Source organism: Saimiri boliviensis, chromosome 7 (genome assembly GCF_048565385.1).
Source record: "Saimiri boliviensis isolate mSaiBol1 chromosome 7, mSaiBol1.pri, whole genome shotgun sequence".
Classification (NCBI taxonomy): Eukaryota; Metazoa; Chordata; class Mammalia; order Primates; family Cebidae; genus Saimiri; species Saimiri boliviensis.
The window spans coordinates 63564909-63589867 of NC_133455.1; the positions used below are offsets into that span (position 1 = coordinate 63564909).

The 24959-nt window shown below is 39.0% G+C and overlaps 1 protein-coding gene and 1 long non-coding RNA gene across 2 annotated transcripts in view; one reads left to right on the top strand and one right to left on the bottom strand.

The window, feature by feature from the left end:
* Nucleotides 1-21869, bottom strand: part of LOC141585107 (uncharacterized) — a 116116-nt gene extending 94247 nt beyond the window's left edge. The window contains exon 1 of the long non-coding RNA XR_012518422.1: nt 19479-21869. This is a non-coding gene — a long non-coding RNA (uncharacterized LOC141585107). The remainder of the gene's footprint in view (nt 1-19478) is intronic.
* OR8S1 (olfactory receptor family 8 subfamily S member 1) lies at nt 13068-14006 on the top strand. Its single transcript, XM_003927887.3, has one exon. It carries the CDS (start codon nt 13068-13070, stop codon nt 14004-14006), a length of 939 nt encoding a protein of 312 aa, XP_003927936.1.
* Nucleotides 21870-24959: the final 3090 nt, after the last annotated feature.

The following is a 24959-nucleotide window of genomic DNA, read 5'->3' on the forward strand; positions in this document are numbered from 1 at the left end:
AATTATACTTATTTGCTTTTGTTACCATGCCATCATTCCTGGGCTAAGAGGTGGGGAGGATCTTCATGAGTTTTACTTCCTAAATTTTAAGGGAAAAGAAAGTAGCCCCTAGAGAGTATTAAGGACTTTTGGGGAGAAGACCCATGGGAAAAGTAGGACTTTGAAGGAGCCAGGACAATGGAGGAGAGCGGGTTTTATAAATCAATACTCAGCATAAGACCGAATTGGCATGGGAGGCTTCCTGCTTTAGAGTGTGTATAGAAGTGTGCCCTTGGTGCACATCCTTATTGCCTAGCTCACCTGTCTGCAATCCCAAGTTGATTAGCCTAGAATAAGCCTGAAAAAAGTAGCTTTCCACCTGTTTCCTTAAGTGTCAATGACAGTGACAAGGGAATCAGTATATCAGAAGTAACACATTCAAAATGTCATTAAGAGAAAAGACTGATTTCTAATAGCATTGCTATATTTCAACATAGTTCTGAATGTTCTAGACAACACAATATCAAAAAAGGGAAGAGAAAAAATAAGTGGAGGTCTAAGCATTGGAGAGGACAGGATGATATGTAGGAAAGCGTGAAGGTGGCCCGCTTGTCTACTTGGATGCACTCTCCATGCTCCTGTCTCTGCGGACGTCCTCTCCTTGTGTGCTAGGTCCATAAAGGATCAAGCCTTCTCAAGAGCATTGCTCCCACAATTCTCCCCTTTTTCCCTCACATCACTTTTTCTTTTTTGTTGTTCCAATTATTTCAGTATCATCTATACATGCCATCATTTCTCCCATTTCTCACCACTTTGACTCTTTTCCCCTTAACAGAACTCCTCTCGCTTATGATTAGAGCTTTGGGTGATATGTATTTTTCTATCCTTTTAATCTATGTGTTTTATATTTAAATCATATTTGTATTTAAAACTTACATTTGAGTCTTGCTTTTTTATTTACTCTGTAATTTCTACCTTCAGTTGGAGTTTTTAGACCACTTATGTATAATGTACACATCAGTAGTTGGATATAAAATGACCATCATGCGATTTTCTCTTTTTCCATTTTGTAATTTATTCTTTTTTTGCCTGTTTTCCTACCTTGTTTTGGGCTAACTGAATATATTTTAGCCCTTCATTTTATTTCCACTACTGGATTCTTAGCTACAAATTCTAGGTTTTTTTAGTACTTTCTCAGTTTATAATATGAATTTTAACTTATCTACTTATAACTTTAACTTACCTCCTTTTTGAATTCAACTTTCAAATAGTATGATACCATCTCATAAGGTAAAATATAAAAACCTTAAAACAATATACTTCTATTTTTCCACTCCCATTGTTTTTTTCTATTTATGTCATACATTTTACATCCGTGTACATTAAAGTTTATTATCTTTTTAACATCTTTATTTAATAATTTACATTGGGGAGCACTACACACTGGGGTCCGTTGGGGGGAAATGGGGGAGGGACGGGGGGTGGGGAGGTGGGAAGAGATAGCATGCGGAGAAATGACAGATACAGGCGAGGGGACGGAAGGCAGAAAACCACACTGCCATGTGTGTACCTATGCAACAATCTTGCATGTTCTTCACATGTACCCCAAAACCTAAAATGCAATAAAAAGAAAAATAAAATAAATAAATAAATAAAAAATAAAAATAAAAAAATCAACTCATTTTAAGCATACAATTTGATGAGCTTTGGCAAATCTAGGCAGCCATGTAATCACCACCAAAATCAACATACAGAATGATTTCCATTCAACTAAGTTCCTTCATATACCCTCACCATCAGTCTCTGTTCCCAGCCTGCCAAGCCTCCTGTCCTCCTTGGTGACCATGGATCTGATTTAGGTCACTGTAGTTTTGCATTTTCTAGAAGTTCAGATAAGTTAAATCATACTGCCTGTGGTATTTTTATCTTCTTTCCTTAACATAATGCTTTGGCAATTCATCCTTATTCTTCCATGTCTGAGTGGTTTCCTTCTTTTTAATGCTGAATGTGTTACCTTATATACATATACCACCAGATTTTTATTCAAGAGTTAATAGATATTTGGTGTTTTCCCCACAGGCTTTGACTATAAATAAAGATGACATGAACTTTATGCACAGGTGTGCAGTGGATAATATGACAAGGGTAACTTTATAAGAAACTGACAGGCCAGGTGCAGTGGCTCACACCTATAATCCCAGAACTTTGGGAGGCTGAGGAGGGTGGATTACCTGAGGTCAGGAGTTCGAGATCAACGTGGTGAAACCCAGTCTGTACTAAAAATACAAAATTAGCCAGGTGTGGTGGCGCATGCCTGTAATCCCAGCTACTTGGGAGGCTGAGAAAGGAGAATCACTTGAACTGGGAGACAGAGGTTGCAGTGAGCCAAGATCATGCCATTGCACTCCATCCTGGGCAACAAGAATGAGATTGACTCAAAAAAAAAAAGAAAAAGAAAAGAAAAAGAAACTGTCCAATTATTTTCCAAATTGGATATACCATTTTTTACATTCCTACCAATAAATGAGAGATCCAGTTACTACACATCTTCATCAGTACTTGGTATTGTGAGTCTTTTTAATTTTTAGCCACTCTGGAGTATGTAATATATTTTTCTAATGACTAATGAGGTTAAGTACTATTTCAAATGCTTACTTGTGAATCACCTATTTTCTAAAATTAATTTGTAACCCCAAAATCAATACTCATGATACTTTGTGGTCATTCAAAGACATTCAGAGAGTAGTGAAAAATTTGAGTCACCCAAAGTGTACATTCCCAACTGAGGTTGAACAAGACAAAGCTCTGCCTTCCTGTTTCAATTCTCATATTGTAAACAAGTATGTTTTTTGCAGCTATTTAGCAACACTTTTTTTGTGCTTTTATGTTTTTTGTTGGTGATTTCACTGTTTAAAATGGTCCCAAGCATAGTGCTGAAGTGCTGTCTAGTATTTCTAAGTATAAGAAGCCTGTGATGAGACTTACAAAGAAAATACCTATGTTAGATAGGTCTGATTCGGCAAAAGTTATAGTGTAGTTGGCCATGAATTCAATGTTGGTAAATAAACATATGGTACATCCAGACAAAGGAATAGGAAATTCACTGATCTGTATGTGAGGCCCTATGGAAAGTGCTAAAATAACAGGAGAAAGCTATGGAAAAGACAGAAAAGCAGCTAAATTTGTAGATTTATGAAATGATTAGCAATATTTAAAATGCATAGTGCCTTCTCACCACTCCTTTTCCACAACATTCTGGAAGTCCTAATGCAGTAAGTTACGGTGTAACTTACTCCATATATATATATATATATATATATATATATATATATATATATGTACATGGAGAAAATAAAACTGTCTTTGTTCACAGATGATGCAATCATCTATGTAAAAAATCCAGAATATTGACGTAAAGACTCCTGGAACTAACCAGCAATTATTGCAAGGTTGCAGGATGCAAGATTAATATACAAAAATCAATCACTTTCCTATATATCATCAATGTAAAAATTGAATTTCAAATTAAAAACACAATACCTCTTACACTAGTGCCCCAAAAAAAGAGATACTTAGGTATAAATCTAGCACACTGTGTACAAGATCTATACAAACAAAACTACAAAACTGGTGAAAGACATTGAACTGTAAATGGAGAGATATACCATGTTCATGAATAGAAAGATTCAATATTGTCAAGAAGTCAGTCTTCTCAAATTGATCTATAGATTCAACCTTTGTCTACTGATTGATTTATAGATTGAATCTATAGATTCGATGCAATCCCAACCAAATCCCAGTAAGTTATTTTGTGACTATCAACAAACTGACTGTCTAGTTTATATGTAGATGCAAAATACCCAAGATAACCAGGATAACCAACAATATTGAGGGAGAAAAATGTATCAGAGGACTAACAGTACCTGACTTCAAGACTTACTATAAAGCTTTAAATATCCAGATAGTGTGGTATTGGACAAACAGACAAATAAATTAATGGAATAGAATACATATATAGCCCAGACATAAGTCCACACAAATATGGTCAACTGGTCTTTGACAAAGGAGCAAAGGCAATGCAATGGAGAAAACATAGTCTTTTCAACAAATGATTTTGGAGCAACTGAACATCTACATGCAAGGAAATGAATCTAGACATAGACTTCACATTAACCTAAAAATGAATCAAATGCCTAAATGTTAAACACAAAACTATAAAACTAGAATATAACACAGGAGAAAATCTAAATGATTTGGGGTGCGGAGATCACTTTTTAGATGCAACATCAAAGGCAAGATCCATGGAATTAATCATTGATAAGCTAGACTTCATTAAAATTCAAACCTTCTCCTTTGAGAAAAATTCTGTCAAGAGAATGAGAAGACAAACCGCAGACTGGGAGAAAATATTTGCAAAAGACATAGTCCATAAAGGACTATTATCCAAAATATACAAAGAACAATAAGAAAATGAACAATACCATTTAAACGTGGGCAAAAGGACAGACACCTCAGTAAAAAATATATACAGATGGAAAATAATCATCTAAAAAGGCTGAGCACAGTGGCTCACACCTGTAATCCCAGCACTTTGGGAGGCCAAGGTGAGCGGATCACCTGAGGTCAGGAGTTTGACACCAACCTGGCCAACATGGTGAAACACTGTCTCTAATAATAATACAAAATCAGATGGGTGTGGTGGTGGGTGCATGTAACCCCAGCTACTCAGGAGGCTGAGGCAGGAGAATCACTTGAGCCTGGGAGGTAGAGGTTGCAGTGAGCCGAGACTGTTCCACTGCACTCCAACCTGGGTGACAAACAAGACTCTATATTTAAAAAAAAAAAAAAAAAAAGATGCCTCCATATAAAGGTAATTAGGTAATTGCAAATTAAAACAATAATGAGATGCCACTACACACCTATTAGAATAGCCAAAATCCAAAATACTGACACCACCAAATTCTTGTGAGGACGTGGAGCAACAGAAATTCTCATTCATCGCTGGTGAGGATGGTCACTTTGGAAGATAGTTTGGCAGTTTCTTAAAAAAGTAAACATACCCTTACCAAATAATCATTTTGATATTTACTCAAATGAGTCAAAAATGTATATCCACACAAAATCTTGCACATGGATGTTTACGGCCACTTTATTCACAGTTGCCAAAAATTGGAAGCAAACAAGATGTCCTTCAGTAGGGGAATAGGTAAACAGTTGTACATCCAGACCCCAGAATATTACTCAGCCCCAACACTAAAAAAACATGAGCGATCAAGACATAAAAACACAGGAAGGAAGCTTAAATGCATATTACCAAGCAAAAGAAGCTACTCTGAAAAGGCTTCATACAGGATGGTTCCAACTATGTGACACTCTAGGAAAGACAAAACTACAGAGACAGTGAAAAGATCAGTGGTTGCCAGGGATTGTGGGGTGGGAGGGATGAGTAGGCAGAGCACAGAGGATTTTTAGGGCAGTGACATTTTGTATGATGTTATAATGGCAGATACATGTCATTATACATTTGTCAAAACCCATAGAATGTACACCAAGAGCGAACTTTCATGTAAACTATAGACCTTGGGTGATAATGTATTAATGTAGGTTCATTAATTATAACAAATGGACCACTCTAGTGTGGAATATTGATAGTTGGAGAGACTGTGCATGTTTAGGGGCAGAGGTACACAGAAACTTTATACAGTTTCAGCTCAATTTTGCTGTAAGCCTAAAACTGTTCTAGAGTATAAAACTTATTTTAAAAATAGTGGACCACATTGCTGTGAAGCTGAAAGCCAAATAAATTTATAGTCACATTACTCAGGGTGAGGAAAACGCTAAACCTTTTTGGTTAGTGCTGGCTAGCTCACTTGTTTTGAAAGGCAATATAGTATGAAAAGTGTTAGGCCAGGTGCGGTGGCTCATGCCTGTAATCCCAACACTTTGGGAGGCCAAGGGGGGGTGGATCACCTGATGTCAGGAGTTCGAGACCACCCTGGCCAACATGGTGAAACCCCATCTCCACTAAAAATATTTAAAAAAAAAAAAAAATAGCCAGGCTTGGTGGTGCATGCCTGTAATCCTAGCTACTCGAGAGACTGAAGCATGAGAATCTCTTGAACCTGGGAGACAGAGGTTGCTGTGAACTGAGACCGTGCCACTGCACTCCAGCCTTGGCTACAGAGCAAGACTGCCTTCTGTTTCAAAATATAATGTTATTTATAAGCGTGAAAGTCCAACTTCACTATTCTAAACAATGTAAGGAAGTAAATTATAAAAATGTAACAATGATCATTTATTTGGTATTTGAAATCATACCTGAAATGCAACCACTGGGTTAATAGGTAAAAATATTGGTAAGATTCCTGTCACACATTGACAGATTGCTTTCCAGAAGGGTTGGCCAGTTTACTATGATACCAGAACTGAGGTAAATGACTGTTTCTACCCTGCATTAAATACCACTGCCTTAAAAAATATGGTACTTCTGGGTGCAGTGGTGTGGGCCTGTAGTCCCAGCTACTCAGGAGGCTGAGGCTGGAGGATCGCTTGGGTCCAGGAGTTCTGGGCTGTAGTGCGCTGTGTGGATCAGGTGTCCGCACTGAGTTCAGCATCAATGTGGTGACCTCCCAGGAGCAGGGGACCACCAGGTTGCCTAAGGAGGTGTAAACTGGCCAAGGTAGGAAACAGAGCAGGTCAAAACTCCCATGCTAATCAGTAGTGGGATCATGCCTGTGAATAGCCACTGCCCTCCAGCCTGGGCAACATAGAGAGACCTGGTCTCTTAAAAAAATATAAATAAATAAAAATTAAAATAAAAGAAAAAATATGATACTAGTTTGAAAAGTATGAAATGATGTTAATTACTGTAAAATTTTATTTCATTTGTTATTAGTGATAATAAAATATTTACTATGGAAAAATTCTTATAAAACTCAGCAGGCAAAGCTAGACACAATTGTGCAGAGTGGATGACGGTTATAGTCAAAATGCAGAATATCATAAAGGACATTGATTTGTACTTATCCTGTTGTGCTCGATTTTATAATAGGGCTCACAGAGAAACAGATGTAAAAATGTCTGTATTTTAAAAGCTGTCGCCAACAATCGTGGCCAGTTGCCTTTTCCCTGGACTTATTAATAGATGTTAGAACAGAACTGTTATCATTAACCACCACATCACACCTACATTCCCATGTGTACAGGAAATCTAGAAAGAAGACAGGGAGTCTACGATGTCCTCATTCTGTGGGAAAGTGCAACATTCAACTCTGCCACAGACTTGTTCCCCAAATGTTCCTTTCCATGCCTGAATTAAAGAAATCCTGAAAGTCAGGTAGAATAAAACAGCATTCCTCTATTTGTGGACATTTGATAATTTTCACATATTTTTTATTGGAAAATGAAGAACCTTGCTAGTATTGTAGAATCTAGTGATTATTACATTTTAAATAGAGAAAATTAAATTAAATGGACCTGCAGTTGACCCTAGAACAACACAGGTTTGAACTATGTGGGTCCATTCCTGCCATGCCTGAGAAAGCCAGACCAACCCCTCCTCTTTCTCCTCCTCCTTAGCCTACTCAACCTGAAGACTACGAGGCTGAAGACCTTTGGAATGGTCCACTTCCACTTAGTGACTTGTAAATATATTTTTTTTCCTTATGATTTTCTTAATACATTTTCTTTTCTCCAGCTTACTTCATTGTAAGAATACAGTATATATAATACATGTAACATACAGAATATATGTTAGTCAACTGTTTAGTTATTGGTAATGCTTCTGGTCAACAGTAGGCTATTGGTAAAGTTTTTGCACCGTCATAAGTTATTCACAGTGGCTGGGCACAGTGGCTCACACCTGTAATCCTAACACTTTGGGAGGCCGAGGCAGGCAGATCACCTGAGGTCAGGTGTTCGAGATTAGCCTGGCAACATGGTGAAACCCATTTCCACTAAAAAGACAAACATTAGCCAGGTGTAGTGGTGGGCACCTGTAATCCCAACTACTCAGGAGGCTGAGGCAGGAGAATCGCTGGAACCTGGGAGGCGGAGGTTGCTGTGAGCCGAGATCCTGCCACTGCACTCCAGCTTGGGCAAGAACAAGACCCTGTCTCAAAAAAAAAAGTTATTCATGGATCTTTGACTGTGTGGTGGGCTGGCACTCCTAACTCCTGTGTTGTTTAATGATCAATTGTACAAAATTTTGATATAAACATTCTAATTCCACTGTCAACAGAGTAATACCTCGTTACACAGAAACAGATACATGGTAGTCGCTATAATTGATAAGGTCCTATCAAATAAAATACAACTAAATATGAATAAAAATAGCTTAAAAGGAACAAATTACTTTAAAAACCATTCTTAATATATATCAATGTCTGCTTGTTGATAAGCACTTTTTAGAATATGACGTCTAGGAGAAAATGCCTCTGGAACAAGTGGTTAATAATAACAATCTGAAATTAACAAGTTACACAAAGGAGAACTATATACCAAGGTATTACAAGAAACAGTATGTTTCTTTTTTGTTTTTTTTTTTTTTTTTTTTTTTGAGACGTAGATTTGCTCTTGATGCAGCATGATCTCGGCTCACTGCAACCTCTACCTCCTGGGCTCAAGCGATTATCCTGCCTCAGCCTCCCAAGTAGCTGGGACTACACACGTGCAACACCACGCCTAGCTAATTTTTGTATTTTTAGTAGAGACGGGGTTTAACCATGTTGATCAGGATAGTCTCCATCTCTTGACCTAGTGATCCACCCACCTTGGCCTCTCAAAGTGGTGGGATTACAGGCGTGAGCCACTGTGCCTGGTCAAGAAAGTATGTTTCTATGCAGAATTTGTGTTATGACTGCATAAATGTATCATAAGAGAAATTTTCTATCAGCAAAAAGGACATTTATTTATTTATTTTAGAGTTAGCATTCTTGCTATGTTGCCCAGGCTGGAGTGCAGGGGTGCAATTGTGGCTCACTGCAGCCTAGGAGGTAGCCTGTAATCCCAGCACTTTGGGAGGCTGAGGCAGGTGGATCACCTGAGGTCAGTTTGAGACCAGCCTGGCCAACATGATGAAATCCCGCCTCTACCAAAAATACAAAAATTAGCCAGTTGATCTATTTTTAATTTAACCCTACTTTTCTACATATTTTTATTATTGCAGTAATAGTAATGTATTACTTTTTTCTTTTATTCTTCTCAAATATTTTTGTTATAAAGAGTAAAAATATATATGAGCAGTTTAATAATAATTTAAAATAAGCAACCTCAGACTCTGACCTGTGTATAACAGTCTCTAATTATGGTTCAAATCACACCTCCTAATAATGTTCATCTGTATTAATTTGCTTATTGGCTATTTGGAAATCCTCTTTTGTGAAAGAAGCGTTTTACTGTTTTTCCTATTTTAAACTTGTTATTTGAAATTTGTTTATTTGTAGTACTTCTTTTCATCTTCTACACATACCACCATCATACACATGTACTATATTTATCTTCACTCAATCTTTGGTTTGCTTTTTCACTGTCTTAATGTTGTCTGTCAATGAACAGAAATAACTTAATTTTTATTTTATTCAGTCCAATTAATTAATCTCCTGTTTTAAAAAATAACCCACAAAAGAGTAGATACAATTGTAATAACAATTGTTATTACAATTGTTCATCAGGGTTTATTAAAGCAAAACACACTATAACACTTTCAATATACATTATTCATACTGCAACATACACACATATACACATAATCAGAGGTATGCATACATTGTTATATATGGGGATAGACATTATATATATATATATATACATTTTGTATATTTATATACAAGTCATATCATATTTCAAGGAACTCTTAAATATACACATACATACATGTATAAATTCTTAGATATATCTATGAATAAATTTTCTAATCAAAAGATAAATAAAAACTAAAAGCTTTAAATTCTATATTTATCAGCAAGGAAAGCCAATGTTTTAAAAACTGATTGATTATTCTAAATATCCTTAAGTTGTATCTGTTTTGCTTAGTAAGTTGAGCCAAGTGCAGTGGCTCACGCCTGTAATCCCAGCACTTTGGGAGGTCGAGATGGGTGTGTATCTTGAGTCCAGGAGTTTGAGACCAGCCTGGACAATGTGGCAAAACTCTGTCTCTACTAAAAACACGAAAAATTAGCTGTGTGCGCTGGCACATGCCTGCACTCCCAGCTACTCAGGAGGCTTAGGTGGGAGAATCACCGGAGCCCAGAAATCAAGGCTGCAGTGAGCCGTGTTTGCACCACTGCACTCCAGCCTGGGCAATGGGAGTAAGACCCTCTCCCAAAAATAAATAAATAAATAAATTGGCAGGGGACAGTAGGAAATAATCTTTTGCAAGACAGTCTAGTTTGAATGAAAACGTTATACCTCATTGTAAATAAATAAATACAAATAGTCATTTATACTACAGTCTGTTACTACTTATGACTCTAAAATAAACTATTAAACCAATGCTTCCCTAAATATCCCTAGTCTGACCAATCAAACTGTAACAGGTTCCTGTGTAGCCATCAAAATGGATCCATCAGAGGAAATTTATCTCAATAAACTTTATGCAAATAAATGTTTGTGAGCTTGTGAACTTTTTTCTTTTTACTGTTTGATCAAAAAATCATTTTTCACAACAAATTTGCCTGGAGGTGATTTTACCTGAAAAGTCCCAGAGACACTAGGCCTTAGAGTGTCAGTTGTAAACTGTTTCTTTCCTGCTTGGGGAACCAGCCAAATACCACTTTCAACTCCCACTAGGTTCTAAGGATTTGGATTTAATGATTATAGGCCATTGCATCAACCTACATGTTTCAAAGGCCACACCTAGGAGATCCCCATTGGTCTTTATGACAGTCAATGTTATTAAAGTTCTTTCTTACTAAATCTGACTTCATATTGTGACTATCGAGCATAAAAGCTGTTGTCTGTCCAACAAAGGCAATCACCTGAACCAGCAGCCTTAATATAGGTGCTCTGCAGATTGGTTAAACCAAACTATGCTGCGTAGAAATGAGACATTGGTTTCAGAAACAGAACAACTAAAGGGCATTTTCGAACCTTTCAGAAAAAGACCTGCCCTACGGCTATTTAACCTCACTAAAGCATTTTATCATCAATAGGATTTTATAAACCCAACCATGATACAAGATTTTAAAAGTAGTCTTCTCCAGTTCATTGTTATTTTTAGCAGATTCATCTAAATAAAAATCCTGCAGCCAAGTTGAAGAGAAGATTGCCTTGCTGGACGGGATGTATAGGTAATCTGTATTTGGGGTATGGGAAGAATTTTGAGGCTGAGTTTCTAGATAAAGATTTAATTAGTAAAGATTCAGATGTCCCCCTTGGCTGGGCTTCGAACTCTTCAGGAATAGCCAGGACCAGGAAACTGACAGGGACATCATGAGTCCGACCCAAGGTCAGACTTAGGATGTAAGGCCAAAGCTGGCAGTTATGGGTAAACATTCAGTGTTCAAGGAAATAGAGCATTGTTGTAATCCATACCTGAAGACTCATGAAATACATACTTGAGGGCCATGAGGGAGAATACCCTCTGGCCATAAGAGAGAAATCTGGGATATGAAGACTGGGGACAAGGTCTCAGGATGAAAGTCACAAAGCTAATCTAAATATGTGTACAAGAGACACAGAAGAATGAACGTTCCACTCTGGTTTTAAACAGCCTTCGGAGTATGATCAGAGAATAGTGGGTCGGGACTTCCCCATATAAGGTAAGGATTACCAGCAGACACTAGATGCTCAGAGTCTAACACTGCAGTCCTACAAGATGAATTCCCAACTTTTTTCCTGTTGTCTGAGAGAGTGGTCCAGAATATGCAGTAGTGCACAGTTGGTTGTTGCTACAACCTATATACCCACTCAAGTATTCTTGTATCATGAAATCCTTTCAAGTCTTCCTCTTGCTTACTTGTCCAGAGATTCCAGGCATTCCTGGGATACACATCTTCCCTAGCAAGTCTATCGAAGATCCCCCTAGGTGTGTACATGGGTCCCAACCAGCTTCTCTCCCACTTGTCATGTCTGGTGTCTAGTAGCAATACCTATCAGGAGGAATTACATGCCCTCCTTTCTGAACGACATTATCCACAGTAACTGCAAAGTGGTTTACCCTTTAAAAGAAAAAAAAAAACAGCCTCCACTCCAAAATAATTCCACACCTCCTATTTTTCTTCTAATTGAGGTAATGAGCAGGAGTGGGCTTCTACCAGTAATGATTTCAGTATGATTTTCTTACACCTCTCTTAATAGAGGCACAAAGTAAGAATAACAACAGCAGCATTAGCAGAAACAACTTTGATTTTTGATAGTGCTTCACCCTATCAGAGAATTTATCTGAGTTTCATCTAGACTTACAACTTTAAGAAATAATTTTAATAATAACAAATGTCCATGAACAGTTAGGAGTAGGTAGTTTGAAGCACTTTACATATAATATCATATTTATTCCTTAAAGCCTTACATAGTACTATTATATGCATTTTATATACTAAGAAATTGAAGTACAGAGCTTTATGTATCTTGTACAAGTCATATTGCTAATTAACAGCACAGCTGGAATGTGAATGTAGTCTGACATGGGAGTACACTTAGTCAGTGATCTGTGTGGCACAATTGCACTGTAAGCATCAGCTTTTCAGAACTACCCACGTTTTACTGAACATGACTTGATTTCTCCTCAGTCCTGAGCTTTTGAACACATTGTTTGTGCCAATTAATTGTCTCTTTGATATTTATTTTCCTAGGTCAATCATATGCTTTCTTTAAAACTTTGTCCAAACTTCTTCAATGTATTATCGTTACTGACCACTGTATAAATTAAAATTTGAGTTCTCTTCATATTAATTACACTGCTGCAATTTCTTTTTCACATCCATGTTCTTCAGTGGGCTATTTAAAGAGCAAAGACTACACCTCAATCATCTTTATGTTCCACGTGACTGATAAGAAAAGAGAATTGGTACCGTGAGAAAGCTGTCTGGAGTATACTTGACTTGGCTGCTATGGTTTTCCGTATTATTTCAAGGAAGCAGTCTCTGTCAATGGCCTTGGGGAACCACAGCACCATCACCGAGTTCCTCCTCCTCGGGCTGTCTGCCGATCCCCACGTCCAGGCTCTGCTCTTTGTGCCTATCCTGGGGATTTACCTCCTGACCGTGATCGGGAACCTGACGCTGCTGCTGGTGATCAGGGCTGACTCTCGTCTCCAGACGCCCATGTACTTCTTCCTGAGTCACCTCGCTTTTGTTGATCTTTGCTTCTCTTCGACCATTGTGCCCAAGATGCTGGAGAACCTCCTGTCACAGAGGAAAACCATTTCCGTAGAGGGCTGCCTGGCTCAGGTGTTCTTTGTGTTTGTCACTGCAGGGACCGAGGCCTGCCTTCTCTCAGGGATGGCTTATGACCGCTATGCTGCCATCTGCTGCCCACTGCTTTATGGACAGATCATGGGTAAACAGCTGTGTATGCACCTTGTGTGGGGCTCGTGGGGACTGGGCTTTCTGGATGCACTCATCAATGTCCTTTTAGCTGTAAACATGGTCTTTTGTGAAGCCAAAATCATTCACCACTACAGCTGTGAGATGCCGTCTCTCCTCTCTCTGTCATGTTCTGATACCTCCAGAAACCTCATCGCCTTGCTCTGCTCCACTCTCCTGCATGGGCTGGGAACCTTCCTTTTGGTCTTCTTATCCTACACCCGCATTATCTCTACCATCCTAAGCATCAGCTCTACCTCAGGCAGAAGCAAGGCCTTCTCCACCTGCTCTGCTCATCTCACTGCAGTGACCCTCTACTATGCCTCAGGCTTGCTCCGCCACCTCATGCCAAATTCAGATTCCCACATGGAGTTGATCTTCTCTGTACAGTATACTATAGTCACTCCCATGCTGAATCCCCTCATCTATAGCCTGAAAAATAAGGAAGTGAAGGTAGCTCTGAAAAGAACTTTGGAAAAATATTTGCAATATACTGAATGTTGAATTAAAAACCAAGCATCGTTGGCCCAGGAACAACAGCTCAGGAGTTCGAGACTAGCCTGGCCAACATGGTGAAACCCTGTCTCAAAAAAAAAAATAAAAAATTAGCTGGACATGGTGGTATGCACCTGTAATCCCAGCTACCTGGAAGGCTAAGGCAGGAGGATCGCTTGAGTGCAGGAGGTCGAGGCTGCAGTGAGCTGAGATTGTACCACTGCACTCCAGCCTGGGCAACAGAGCAAGACACTGTCTTTAAATAAAATAAAATAAAATAAAATAAAATAAAATAAAAAAGATTATGGAAAATTTGGGTCCCGCTGCATACAACACAACACTGGATAAGTTTATAGCAGTAAGGAGTATGCCTGACTACCCTCAGTGTCTGATACCGCAAGCTATAAATTAGAAGTGCATGAGAGAGCCATGCGCAGTGGCTCATGCCTGTAATCCCAGCACTTCGGGAGGCCAAGGCGGGCGGATCACGTGAGGTCGGGAGTTTGAGACCAGCCTGACCAACATGGAGAAACCCCATCTCTACTAAAAAATACAAAATTAGCCGGGTGTGGTGGCAGATGCCTGTAATCCCAGCTACTCAAGAGGCTGAGACAGGAGAATTGCTTGAAGCCAGGAGGCGGAGGTTGCGGTGAGCCGAAATGGCACCGTTGCACTCCAACCTGGGCAACAAGAGCGAAACTCCGTCTCAAAAAAAAAAAAAAAGAAGTCCATGAGAGAATGTCACAAAGCCATTACAGAGAGGACAGTTAACTTTAATCCCTCTTAGAGACAAAGCAAATTATTAAATTATCATCTTAATAAAGATTTGTTATGAACATATTGATTCATTTTTCTCATTCTAAAACGTTCACCTTGGGCTTTGCATTTAGTAAAATCGGTGTCACGAATCTATCATTATTTTTAATTTACTTTGGTGAATACACTAAAAGCCATGTGTTTAATAAGAACACAGTGCCATGGATCTGTGGGAGAGAAAATTATAGATAAGAGTTGATGAGAAGAAGGAGAAAGATTTCCAACTTGTGGCCACAGAAGACATAAACAGCTTAAAGAACTGCAGAAGCAATCAACATCCTGAGGCAGAACTCAGACTCGTACGAAATTCCCAAGAACTTCACTGTGTTTGCAGCTTGGTGGCCAGATCTCTGGTGCAAAAGGTTGCAAGGAGGCTCTGTGGCTCTAGAAACTTCATGTCTCACATGGTCTTCATTCACTGTATAGAGCATTTATATTTATGCAATTAGCTGATCTCATCAGTGTGTCTTTTCCTTTTAGAGCGGAGGCTAAAATTCACCAAACAATGGGGGGAGACGATAGAGAAGACCTTGCTCTTACAGTTAGATGAGCTCGATACCCTGTTGCTGATTCCTGAAGTGAGCATGAAGCATTTCCTGGCATAGCTTTAGCTCATCCTGGGTTCTCTCTGGGCACCTTATGTGAGTCAGCCTTTGGCTGTGACTTTTATCCTTCCTTTATGTTACTGTTGTGCTGTATCCTTTTCCAGAAGTAACCATAGATTGGTAAGCATCATTATTTGGGGTGCTGTGAGGGACTAAAAGTGTTTTTGGACTTTGCAATTCAAGGAAATTAAATTAAGTGTTTTGGATTTAGCCACAGCACTCTGCCTAACTGCTGCCATTAGTTCAGCCACTCGGCATCATATATGGGATTAGAAATCTGTCTCCCCAACTCATTTTTAACTAAAACTGTAACTAAGGCATTATATATATAGAAAAGGTGGGGTTCTGATAAAGGGGATGAAAATGTATCATTGATGGCATGTGCTTGCCTAGTCGCCCTTAGTTTGAAGTAGCACGTTTTGAAATCACTTGCTGATAATAAAACTTCCCAGTGGAATCTGAAAATTATAAAACTGAAACCTCAGGAGCTAGTAATATGGATTGGCAGAAAATTTCAATCCGGTGGCAGGTCCACTAAAATTCAGTTCCACAGTGTCTGTATTCAACCTTAGCAAAGAAAAGGAAGCCCAAGGATCTTCTTTGGTTGAGCGTCACTCTCTCTGGCCAGGAGATGGCGCTCCAACCAAAGGAACCTGGGCAACCACGAGGACACCTGGACATACCAATGAGACTAATTACTACTAAAAAGACATTTAAGTAAGCTGAAATGTATTTCTACTACGTAAGCAATTTTAATTTTGATGTAGTTGTTTAATTGTTCTGTAATTAATGGGCCATTGAAAAATACGTTCTTGTTCATTGTTGGAATTTTCTTACAGGCCTTACGTGGCAAGTTTTTGTTATTTCTCACCCATTATACATATGTGCCACCTTTTTATGGCAAAACTTACTTTTTGGTTGTAAAGATGTTTATTACGTATATGTTTTTTCCTAATAAAGAGTTGTTATCAGCCAGGCACAGTGGCTCAAGCCTGTAATCCCAACACTTTGGAAGGCCAAGGCGGGTGGATCATGACGTCAAGAGATCAAGACCATCGTGGCCAACATGGTGAAACCCCATCTCTACTAAAAATACAAACAAAATTAGCTAGGTTTGGTGGTGTGAGCCTGTAGTCCCAGCCACTCGGGAGGCTGAGGCAGGAGTATTGCTTGAACCCAGGAGATGGAAGTTGCAGTGAGCCGAGATCACGCCACTGCACTGCAGGCTGGCGCAGAGCAAAACTCTGTCTCAAAAAAGAAAAAAAGAGTTATCAATTTGCAAAAAAAAAAAAAGAAATTTCAAGTGGGGCAAGCTGATGATAACGGAGGGAGGGCAAAAAGAAGCATGAAAATAGGGGTTTGTTCAGTGAGATAAGTAAGACATTTTATAGTGTTAAAAGCAGCTTCCCTTTGAGTCCTTGCTGAAATGGCTTCTGAGAGTTTTAGATCAAGGTGCAGTGTTCCTGTCCTTGAACACCGCTGAATAGGAAAGAATGATTGCCAGCTCCTAAGGGAATATCTGGGCTTTCCCTGGATCTTCGGCTGGCTGCTACCTTTGCAGGGACAGTTCATGGGGCAGCCATTAGTTCACTAGACTGGATCAAGGGAAGAACGTGTCATACATACTCAGGTATGTCTGAGCTCCTGGTTCTGATGTGTTTGTGTTTTACATACACATTGGTGGTTTCTTTTTTTTTTTTTTTTTGAAAGACGAGGTTTCACCATGTTGGTCACGCTGGTCATGAACTCCTGACCTCAGGTGATCTGCCCACTTTGGCCTCCAAAGGGCTTGGATTACAGGCGTGAGCCACCGGGCCTGGCCTTACATTGGTGGTTTCTAATCGAGAGAGAGAGCACATGCTGTATGACCCTGTAGGGGGAAGACCGGAGCTCCCTTCAGGACTCCTTGCTGGGGGGCAGCCTTTGGCTGTGATGCATATCCTTACTTTAATGCTGTTGCTGCACTGTATCATTTTTCCTGCAAATTATAGATTTGTATCCAATGTCGTTTTGGGTCTTTGGAGTCTTCTTTATCCATGGAATCCTGTCTAACTGCCATCATATCATTAGTCCAAAAATCTCTCACCCTCAGGAAAGTCTGCAGTTTAGTAGCGGCTGAGTAGCAAGTGTGGGGTCAGCAAGGAGGCCCCGAAAGCTGTCAGGGAGGGTTTCTCATGAGCCAAGGGGAGAAATGATAGGTTGATCATCAGACTGCAGTGAAGTCTAAATGAGCTAGTATTACTTGCCCTAAGCCCATAACCAAAGAGCTTACTGGGGGCTTTGAGAAAGGGGACGTTAGAAGATATCTGGGTTTGAGGAAATTTTTATCTGGAAGACAAATAAATCATAAGTACTCAAGGACTTGAATGCAGTCTCATAAAACTTAGAAGTGAAAATAATAGATTTTTCTGTTAAATAATACAGTTAGCATTTAATGGGTTAGGCTAATGATATGCAAAATCAACTGAAGATGCCGCATGATTGACCATTAATATATCTAATATTTTCTATCATTAACATAAACATTTCCCACCATACTCTCTAATCCCAAGTCCAAACTTTTTTTTGCGACTTTCCTGAGCTAAGCTGCAGCTAGAGCAATCAGGGAGGTGGGAGTGGTACAGCCCAGGCCCCATGGGAGTCCCTTCCACAGCAGCAGCAGCTGCAGCAGCATGAGTGAGCCTTTCTCTCCAGGGGCTGAACATGGATGTTCTGGGAACACTAGCACTCAGGTGATGGACATATAGGTGAAAGGTTGGTATTGTCCACATAAATGCACCTCTCTAGCTGACTCCCAAGCATCTAAGGAAGAAGTAAAACAGAGAAAGTTTCCCTATGTTAAGGATGGGAAAGCAGAGGAAGATGAGTGCAGAAGTGGGTGCCTGGAAGTGGGACTGCACCCTGCCTGCTGCTACACCGCAGGCAGAGATTCTGGGTGGAGACTCCCTTCTCTCGTGAGACTGTTAGCACTCAAAGAATTGAAATAGCCAGTCTTTTGCCACAATGACAAATGAAAACAATAGTACAAAGAGGCAATGAGAGAGAAAAATCAAGAGGGATAATCAGAACAACCCCATTAAAAATGCTGAAGGAGACAGACATGGACCAAAGCAACTACCATATATATATATATATATATATATATATATATATATATACATATACACACACACACATATACATATGTATACATATATACGTATGTGTGTGTATATATATACACATATGTGTATATATACGTGTATATGTGTATATATACATATATATGTATATGTGTATATATACATATATATGTATATATGTATGTATGTATGTATGTGTGTGTGTGTGTATATATATATATATACACATATAGAAACAGAGTTTCAAAAGTTACATTTAAGGCAGGAGAATCCCTTAAGCCTGGAAGATGGAGGTTGTAGTGAGCCGAAATCATGCCACTGAACTCCAGGCTGGGTGACAGAGTGAGACTCCGTCTCAAAAAAAAAAAAAAAAAAAAGTGGAGGGTTAGAAAGATGTTACTCCCACTCTTATTTAAATTTTAAAAAATGCTGAACAAACTGAAAATCAGCAACTTTTCTTGGACCATAGGAGTACTGAGGTCACAGGGCTGATGGTCACAAAGAAATCAACGTGGAGAGGCAAGTTCCTGCAAGGCGACACATAACCTGAGCATTTGCTTACCTAGGACAGAAACTACTGGGTGTCATATAAACAAGTAGGAAGATTAAACCGGAAATTTTGATAAATCGCTGGTTACTGAGTGCATGATAGTGTGAGACTTTGAAGTACCTGGGGGTCACAATCATAGAGGGTTTCCCAGTTTTTTGCAGTCTTTTCCTCCAGGAGCTCCATGTGGCTCTCAAGAAAAGCTCTCCCCATACTCCTAGCTGGGGTAGAGGAACAGCAGCAGCCACTGTTAAATCCTCCCAGACCCAGTTCTCTTATCTCCACTACAAAACAAAAGGCTTAACCAGAAGCAGGAAATTTACCAAAACCCCAGCTCTGAAGGTACTGGTGCAATCCCACTGTAGCCAGGAAAATAGATTGAAAATCTTACCTTGAAGAAGCTGGTGAATATGGAGGAGAGAGATCCGAGATGGCTGATCACTAGCAGCTCGGGATTGTAGTTCCCAGTGAAAGCGCAGAGAATGAGAGGACGCCACACTTTCAGACGAATTTTTGTTGCTCACGGACCAGGAGATTCCCAGCAGAGGAGCCCCAATGGGTTGCCAGCGTGACTCTTGTGGCCTGTGGGGCAGTTTTGCTGGCGCCTCAACGCGGCAGTTCTTGGTGCAGAGTAAACAGGACTGGGTCCCCTTTTGGCCGACGTTTGGAGGTCCGGGAAGGCAGAGTCGCCCATTCAGCTGATTGAAGGACGGACTCAAGAAGGAAGCCAGACCGGAGATTCCCCGGGCAGAAAAGCATCATCAATATTAACGCCTGCTGTTTTGGCCGGGGCAGTGGGTTGCTCAGATTCCGGCGCTGGGAATCAACAAGTTGGACGTCCACTCAGAAACCTAATTAGAAAGTTAGTAATTACAAAGACGACAGACGAATAAATTTATAACGAAGGGAAGAAACCAGCCTAAAAAGGCTGAGAATAACCAAAATCAGAATGCCTCTCCCTCAACAGGGGATCACAGTTTCTCATCAGAAATGAAACAAGGCCTGATGGAGAACAAGTGTGTTCTATTAACAGAAGTAGGCTTCAAATGGTGGATGATAAGAAACTTCTGTGAGTTGAAAGAACTTGTTCTAACCCAATGCAAAGAAACTAAAAACTTTGAAAAAAGGTTTGAAAAAATGCTAATGAGAGTAGACAATTTAGAGAGGAATATAAGTGAATTGATGGAGCTGAAAAACACAACACAAGAACTTCGTGAAGTATGCACAAGTTTTAACAGCTGAATTGATCAAGCAGAAGAAAGGATATCAGAGTTCGAAGACCAACTTAATGAAATAAAACGAGAAGACAAGATTAGAGAAAAAAGGATAAAAAGGAATGAGCAAAGTGTTCAAGAAATACGGGACTATGTGAAAAGACCTAGTCTATGTTTGATAGGTGTACCTGAATGTGACGAAGAGAATTAATCCAAGCTGGAAAATACTCTTCAGGATATTGTTCAGAAAAACTTTCCCAACCTAGCAAGGCAGGACAATAATATTCAACTCCAGGTAATACAGAGAACACCACAAAGATATTCCTCAAGAAGATCATCCTCAAGGCACATAATCGTCAGATTCACCAGGGTTGAAATGAAGGAGAAAATATTAAGGGCAGCCAGAGAGAAAGGTCAGGTTACCCACAAAGGGAAGTCTATCAGACTCACAGCAGATCTCTCAGCAGAAACCCTGCAAGCCAGAAGAGAGTGGGGGCCAACATTCAACATCCTTAAAGAAAAGAACTTTCAACCCAGAATTTCATATCCAGACAAACTAAGCTTCACAAGTGAAGGAAAAATAAAATCTTTTGTGAACAAGCAAGTACTCAGAGATTTCATCACCACCAGCCTGCTTTACAAGAGCTTCTGAAAGAACCACTACACATAGAAAGGAACAACCAGCATCAGCCTTTCCAAAAATATACCAAAAAGTAAAAAGCATCAACATAATGAAGAATTTACATCAACTAATGGGTAAAACAGCCAGCTAACATCAAATGGCAGCATTAAATTCACATATATTATTATTAATCCTAAATTTAAATCGACTAAATCTCCCAATCAAAAGACACAGCCAAAACCCATTGGTATGCTGCATCCAGACCCATCTCACATTCAAGGACACACAAAGACTCAAAACAAAGGGATGGAGAAAAATTTACCAACCAAATGGAGAGCAAAATTAAATAAATAAATAAAAAGCAGGAGTTGCAATTCTCACCTCTGATAAAACAGACTTTAAAGCAACAAAGATCAAAAGAGGCAAAGAAGGACATTACATAATGATAAAAGGATCAATGCAACAAGAAGAGCTAAAGATCCTAAACATATACACACCCAATACAGCAACACCCAGATACATAAGACTTATAAAGAGACTTAGACTCCCACACAATAATAGTGGGAGACTTTAACATCAATATTAGACAGATAAATGAGACAGAAAATTAACAAGGATATCCAGGATTTGAACTCAGATCCAGAACAAGTAAACTTAATAAACATTTATAGAACTCTCCACTTCAAATACACAAAATATACACTCTTCTCAGTATCACATCATACCTACTCACGGGTTTAAATGAAATATTGGTTGGCTGCTTGTTTGTTATTTTCTTCTCTCATTTTTTTTCCTGTCTCCATTATTAAGCACAATTATTGGCACAAAAGAGGTTTTCAATACCCATTTTTAGACTGCATTCTAGCCTGGGCAATAAAGCAACACTCCCGTTCTCTCTCCCTCTTCCTCTTCCTCTTTGTTCCTCTCCTTTATTTTTTAATTCTTTTTTTTCTTTCTCTCTTTCTTTTTAAAAAGAAAGAGAGAAAGAAAGAGAGAAAGAGAGAAAGAGAGAAAGAAAGAAAGAAAGAAAGAAAGAAAAGGCCAGGCGCGGTGGCTCACGCCTGTAATCCCAGCACTTTGGGAGGCCGAGGCGGGTGGATCACGAGGTCAAGAGATCGAGACCATCCTGGTCAACATGGTGAAACCCCGTCTCTACTAAAAAAATGCAAAAAATCAGCTGGGCATGGTGGCGCGTGCCTGTAGTCCCAGCTACTCAGGAGGCTGAGGCAGGAGAATTGCCTGAACCCAGGAGGCGGAGGTTGCAGTGAGCCAAGATCGCGCCATTGCACTCCAGTCTGGGTAACAAGAGCAGAACTCCATCTCAAAAAAAAAAAGAAAGAAAGAAAGAAAAGGCCAGGGCTGGAAAAAAAAAAAGAAAGAAAGAAAGAAAGAAACTGGTGAATATGTGAAGGCAAAAGTACTAGGACAGCCAAAACAATTCTGAGAAAAAAGAACAAAATTGGAAGATTGGCATCCAGTTCCAAGAATTGCTACACAGTTATGATAATCAAGACTGTTCTGCCACATATGCACAATGGAGTCTATTCACCCATTCAGAGGAGTGTGATCCAGTCATTTGCAACAGCATGGATGGAACTGGAGATCATTATGTAGAGTGAAATAAGCCAGGCACAAAAAAAATAAACATTGCATGTTCTCATTTATTTGTGGGATCTAAAAATCAAAACAATTGAACTCATGAACATAGAGAGTAGAAGGATTTCTACCAAAGGCTGGGAAGGGTAGTGCAGGGCTGGTGGGGAGGTGGGGATGATTAATGGGTTAACTCTAAAAAGAAAGAGAATGAATAAGATCTACTATTTGATACTACAACGGGGTGACTGTGTTCAACAATAACTTTACTGTAAATTTTCAGATAACTTAAAGAGTGTAATTAGATTGTTTATAACTCAAAGGATAATTGCTTGAAGGGATGGATACCTCATTCTCCATGATGTGATTATTTCATATTGCATGCCTGTATCAACACATCTCACAAGAAATTAAATCTAAAATATACGAGGAACACAAAACAACAATAGAGAAAAATCTAATAGAAAAAGGCAAAGGATAAGAAGCAGTATTTACAGAAAAGGAAACTCACATAACTAAAGAACACATGAAGAGATGCTCAAACTCATTAGAAATTAAATAAATGTAAGTCAAAACATCAGAGAGATGTCACTTCACATCTGATAGACTACCAAAATTGGTTAGTTGGTGAGTACTTAGTGATAGAGAAACCCAAGTATTACAGTGAAAACTGGTACAACGATTGCAATGCGAAAGTACTTAATCAAATTATATACACACAAACACCATGACCCAGAAATTATTCACCTTGGTAAAATTGTTATGTAACTTTTAAAGCTGTTATGTAACTTTTAAGGAAACATGTATTAAAATGTTTATTGCAACCTTATTCTTGGTGATAGGAGGTTGGGGGCAATCTCTGTTGGTTAGTAGACCTATTTTAGGAAGGTAAAGCCTAAGCTGTCATAGAAAAGATTCCAAAAAATAGCAAAAAAAAAAAAAGACTAGTTTTCTCTTAAGACCAGTGGGTAATTATGAAGTTGCAATAGTCATAATTTCAAAACCTGCTAAGTGAAATACAGAAAAAGAAAGTTACAGGTCTATTTTACTTATGAATATAGGCAAAATAATTCTAAATAAAATATTAGCTAACTAATATATTATATTGAGAAAATAATACACCAGAATTATGTAGAGTTTACCTTAGGAATGTACAGAAAGTTCAACATCAGAGTAGTTATTGCTGCAACTCTAATAAGCTAAAAGAGAAATGTCATTATCTCAATCTATGTCTGCCTTAGTCCATTTAGTGTAGTTATAAAGAAGGCTTAGACTGGGTAGAGAAAAGAGCTACGAGACTGGACATCTACATCTCATGAGGGCCTCAGGCTGCTTCCACTTACGGTGAAAGGTGAAGGGGAGCCAGCGCCTGCAGAGATCAAGCAGCAAGAGTGGCAACAAGAGAGCAAGACGGGAGGGAGGTGCCAGACTCTTTTGTCCAGAGTGAAAGGCCCAAGTTCTTTCTATATGATTGCTTTATTCCTAGGGACTTGTTCAACCATCATTCAATCTTCATCCAAGGAAAGATGATCATTGCATTCATACTTCCCTTCTACTTTGCAGTAGTAGAATATTCCCATGTTTTAGATAGATGACTGTTCTGGTAATATAGAGACTACATTTTTCAGCCCCAATATGGTCAGAGCTGGGTAAGAGCCAGTGAACTGATAATTGCTGAAGCTGGGTGACTGATATACAGGGATTATTATACTATTCTTTCTACTTCTATATATGTTTTAAATTTTCCATAATAAAAAGTTTTAAACACAATTTTTAAAATGTTTGAAGTTTTTTTTATCTAATTAGATTTTACTTGAATTGCACAAACTAAAAGGTTGATTTTGGATAACACAATAAATTTTTTTCTTTATATTATTTTCTATATTTATCATATTTTTATAATCATAAATATGATTTAAAAGATAAAAGGAGAAGGAAAGAAGTAAGTGTAGGGGGCAAAAAGAACTTCCCCTCACCCCTGAAGTTTTGATAATTTGAGCCTCTGGAATAAACTTGACAGTAGGCAGATTAACGGGAGAAAAGGCATCAAATTTATCACATGTATATGCACAGTAAACTCACAAAATATAAACAAAGAAGAGTCAGATGGTTGAACCCTAAATAGCATTTTGAGCTACAGAAAGAGAGACCTGAAGGCTCCGGGAGGGTGGTGGCGACAAGCTGGGGGAGGAACTGCACTTGAACAAAGGTTTTTGATACAGATAAAGTCTCTCAGGCATCAGCCTGCAAAGAATAAGTGAAAAGTCTGCCTAGACAAGGTGTCCTAGGTTTGGAGACCTTTTGCGTCTATTGAGATATGAGTTAGTCTTCTCTGAGTAATGTGGATCCCAGCGAGCAGGTTCATGACAATCACATTTCTTCTGGAGAAACTTCCCTTAGTCAGATAAGGGAATCTTCAAAGAAAGCCTCTCCTTGTGCTTTA

Bases quoted from the DNA above. Each gene is read 5' to 3' on its own strand.
- OR8S1 (XM_003927887.3), top strand. From the start codon at position 13,068: ATGGCCTTGGGGAACCACAGCACCATCACCGAGTTCCTCCTCCTCGGG.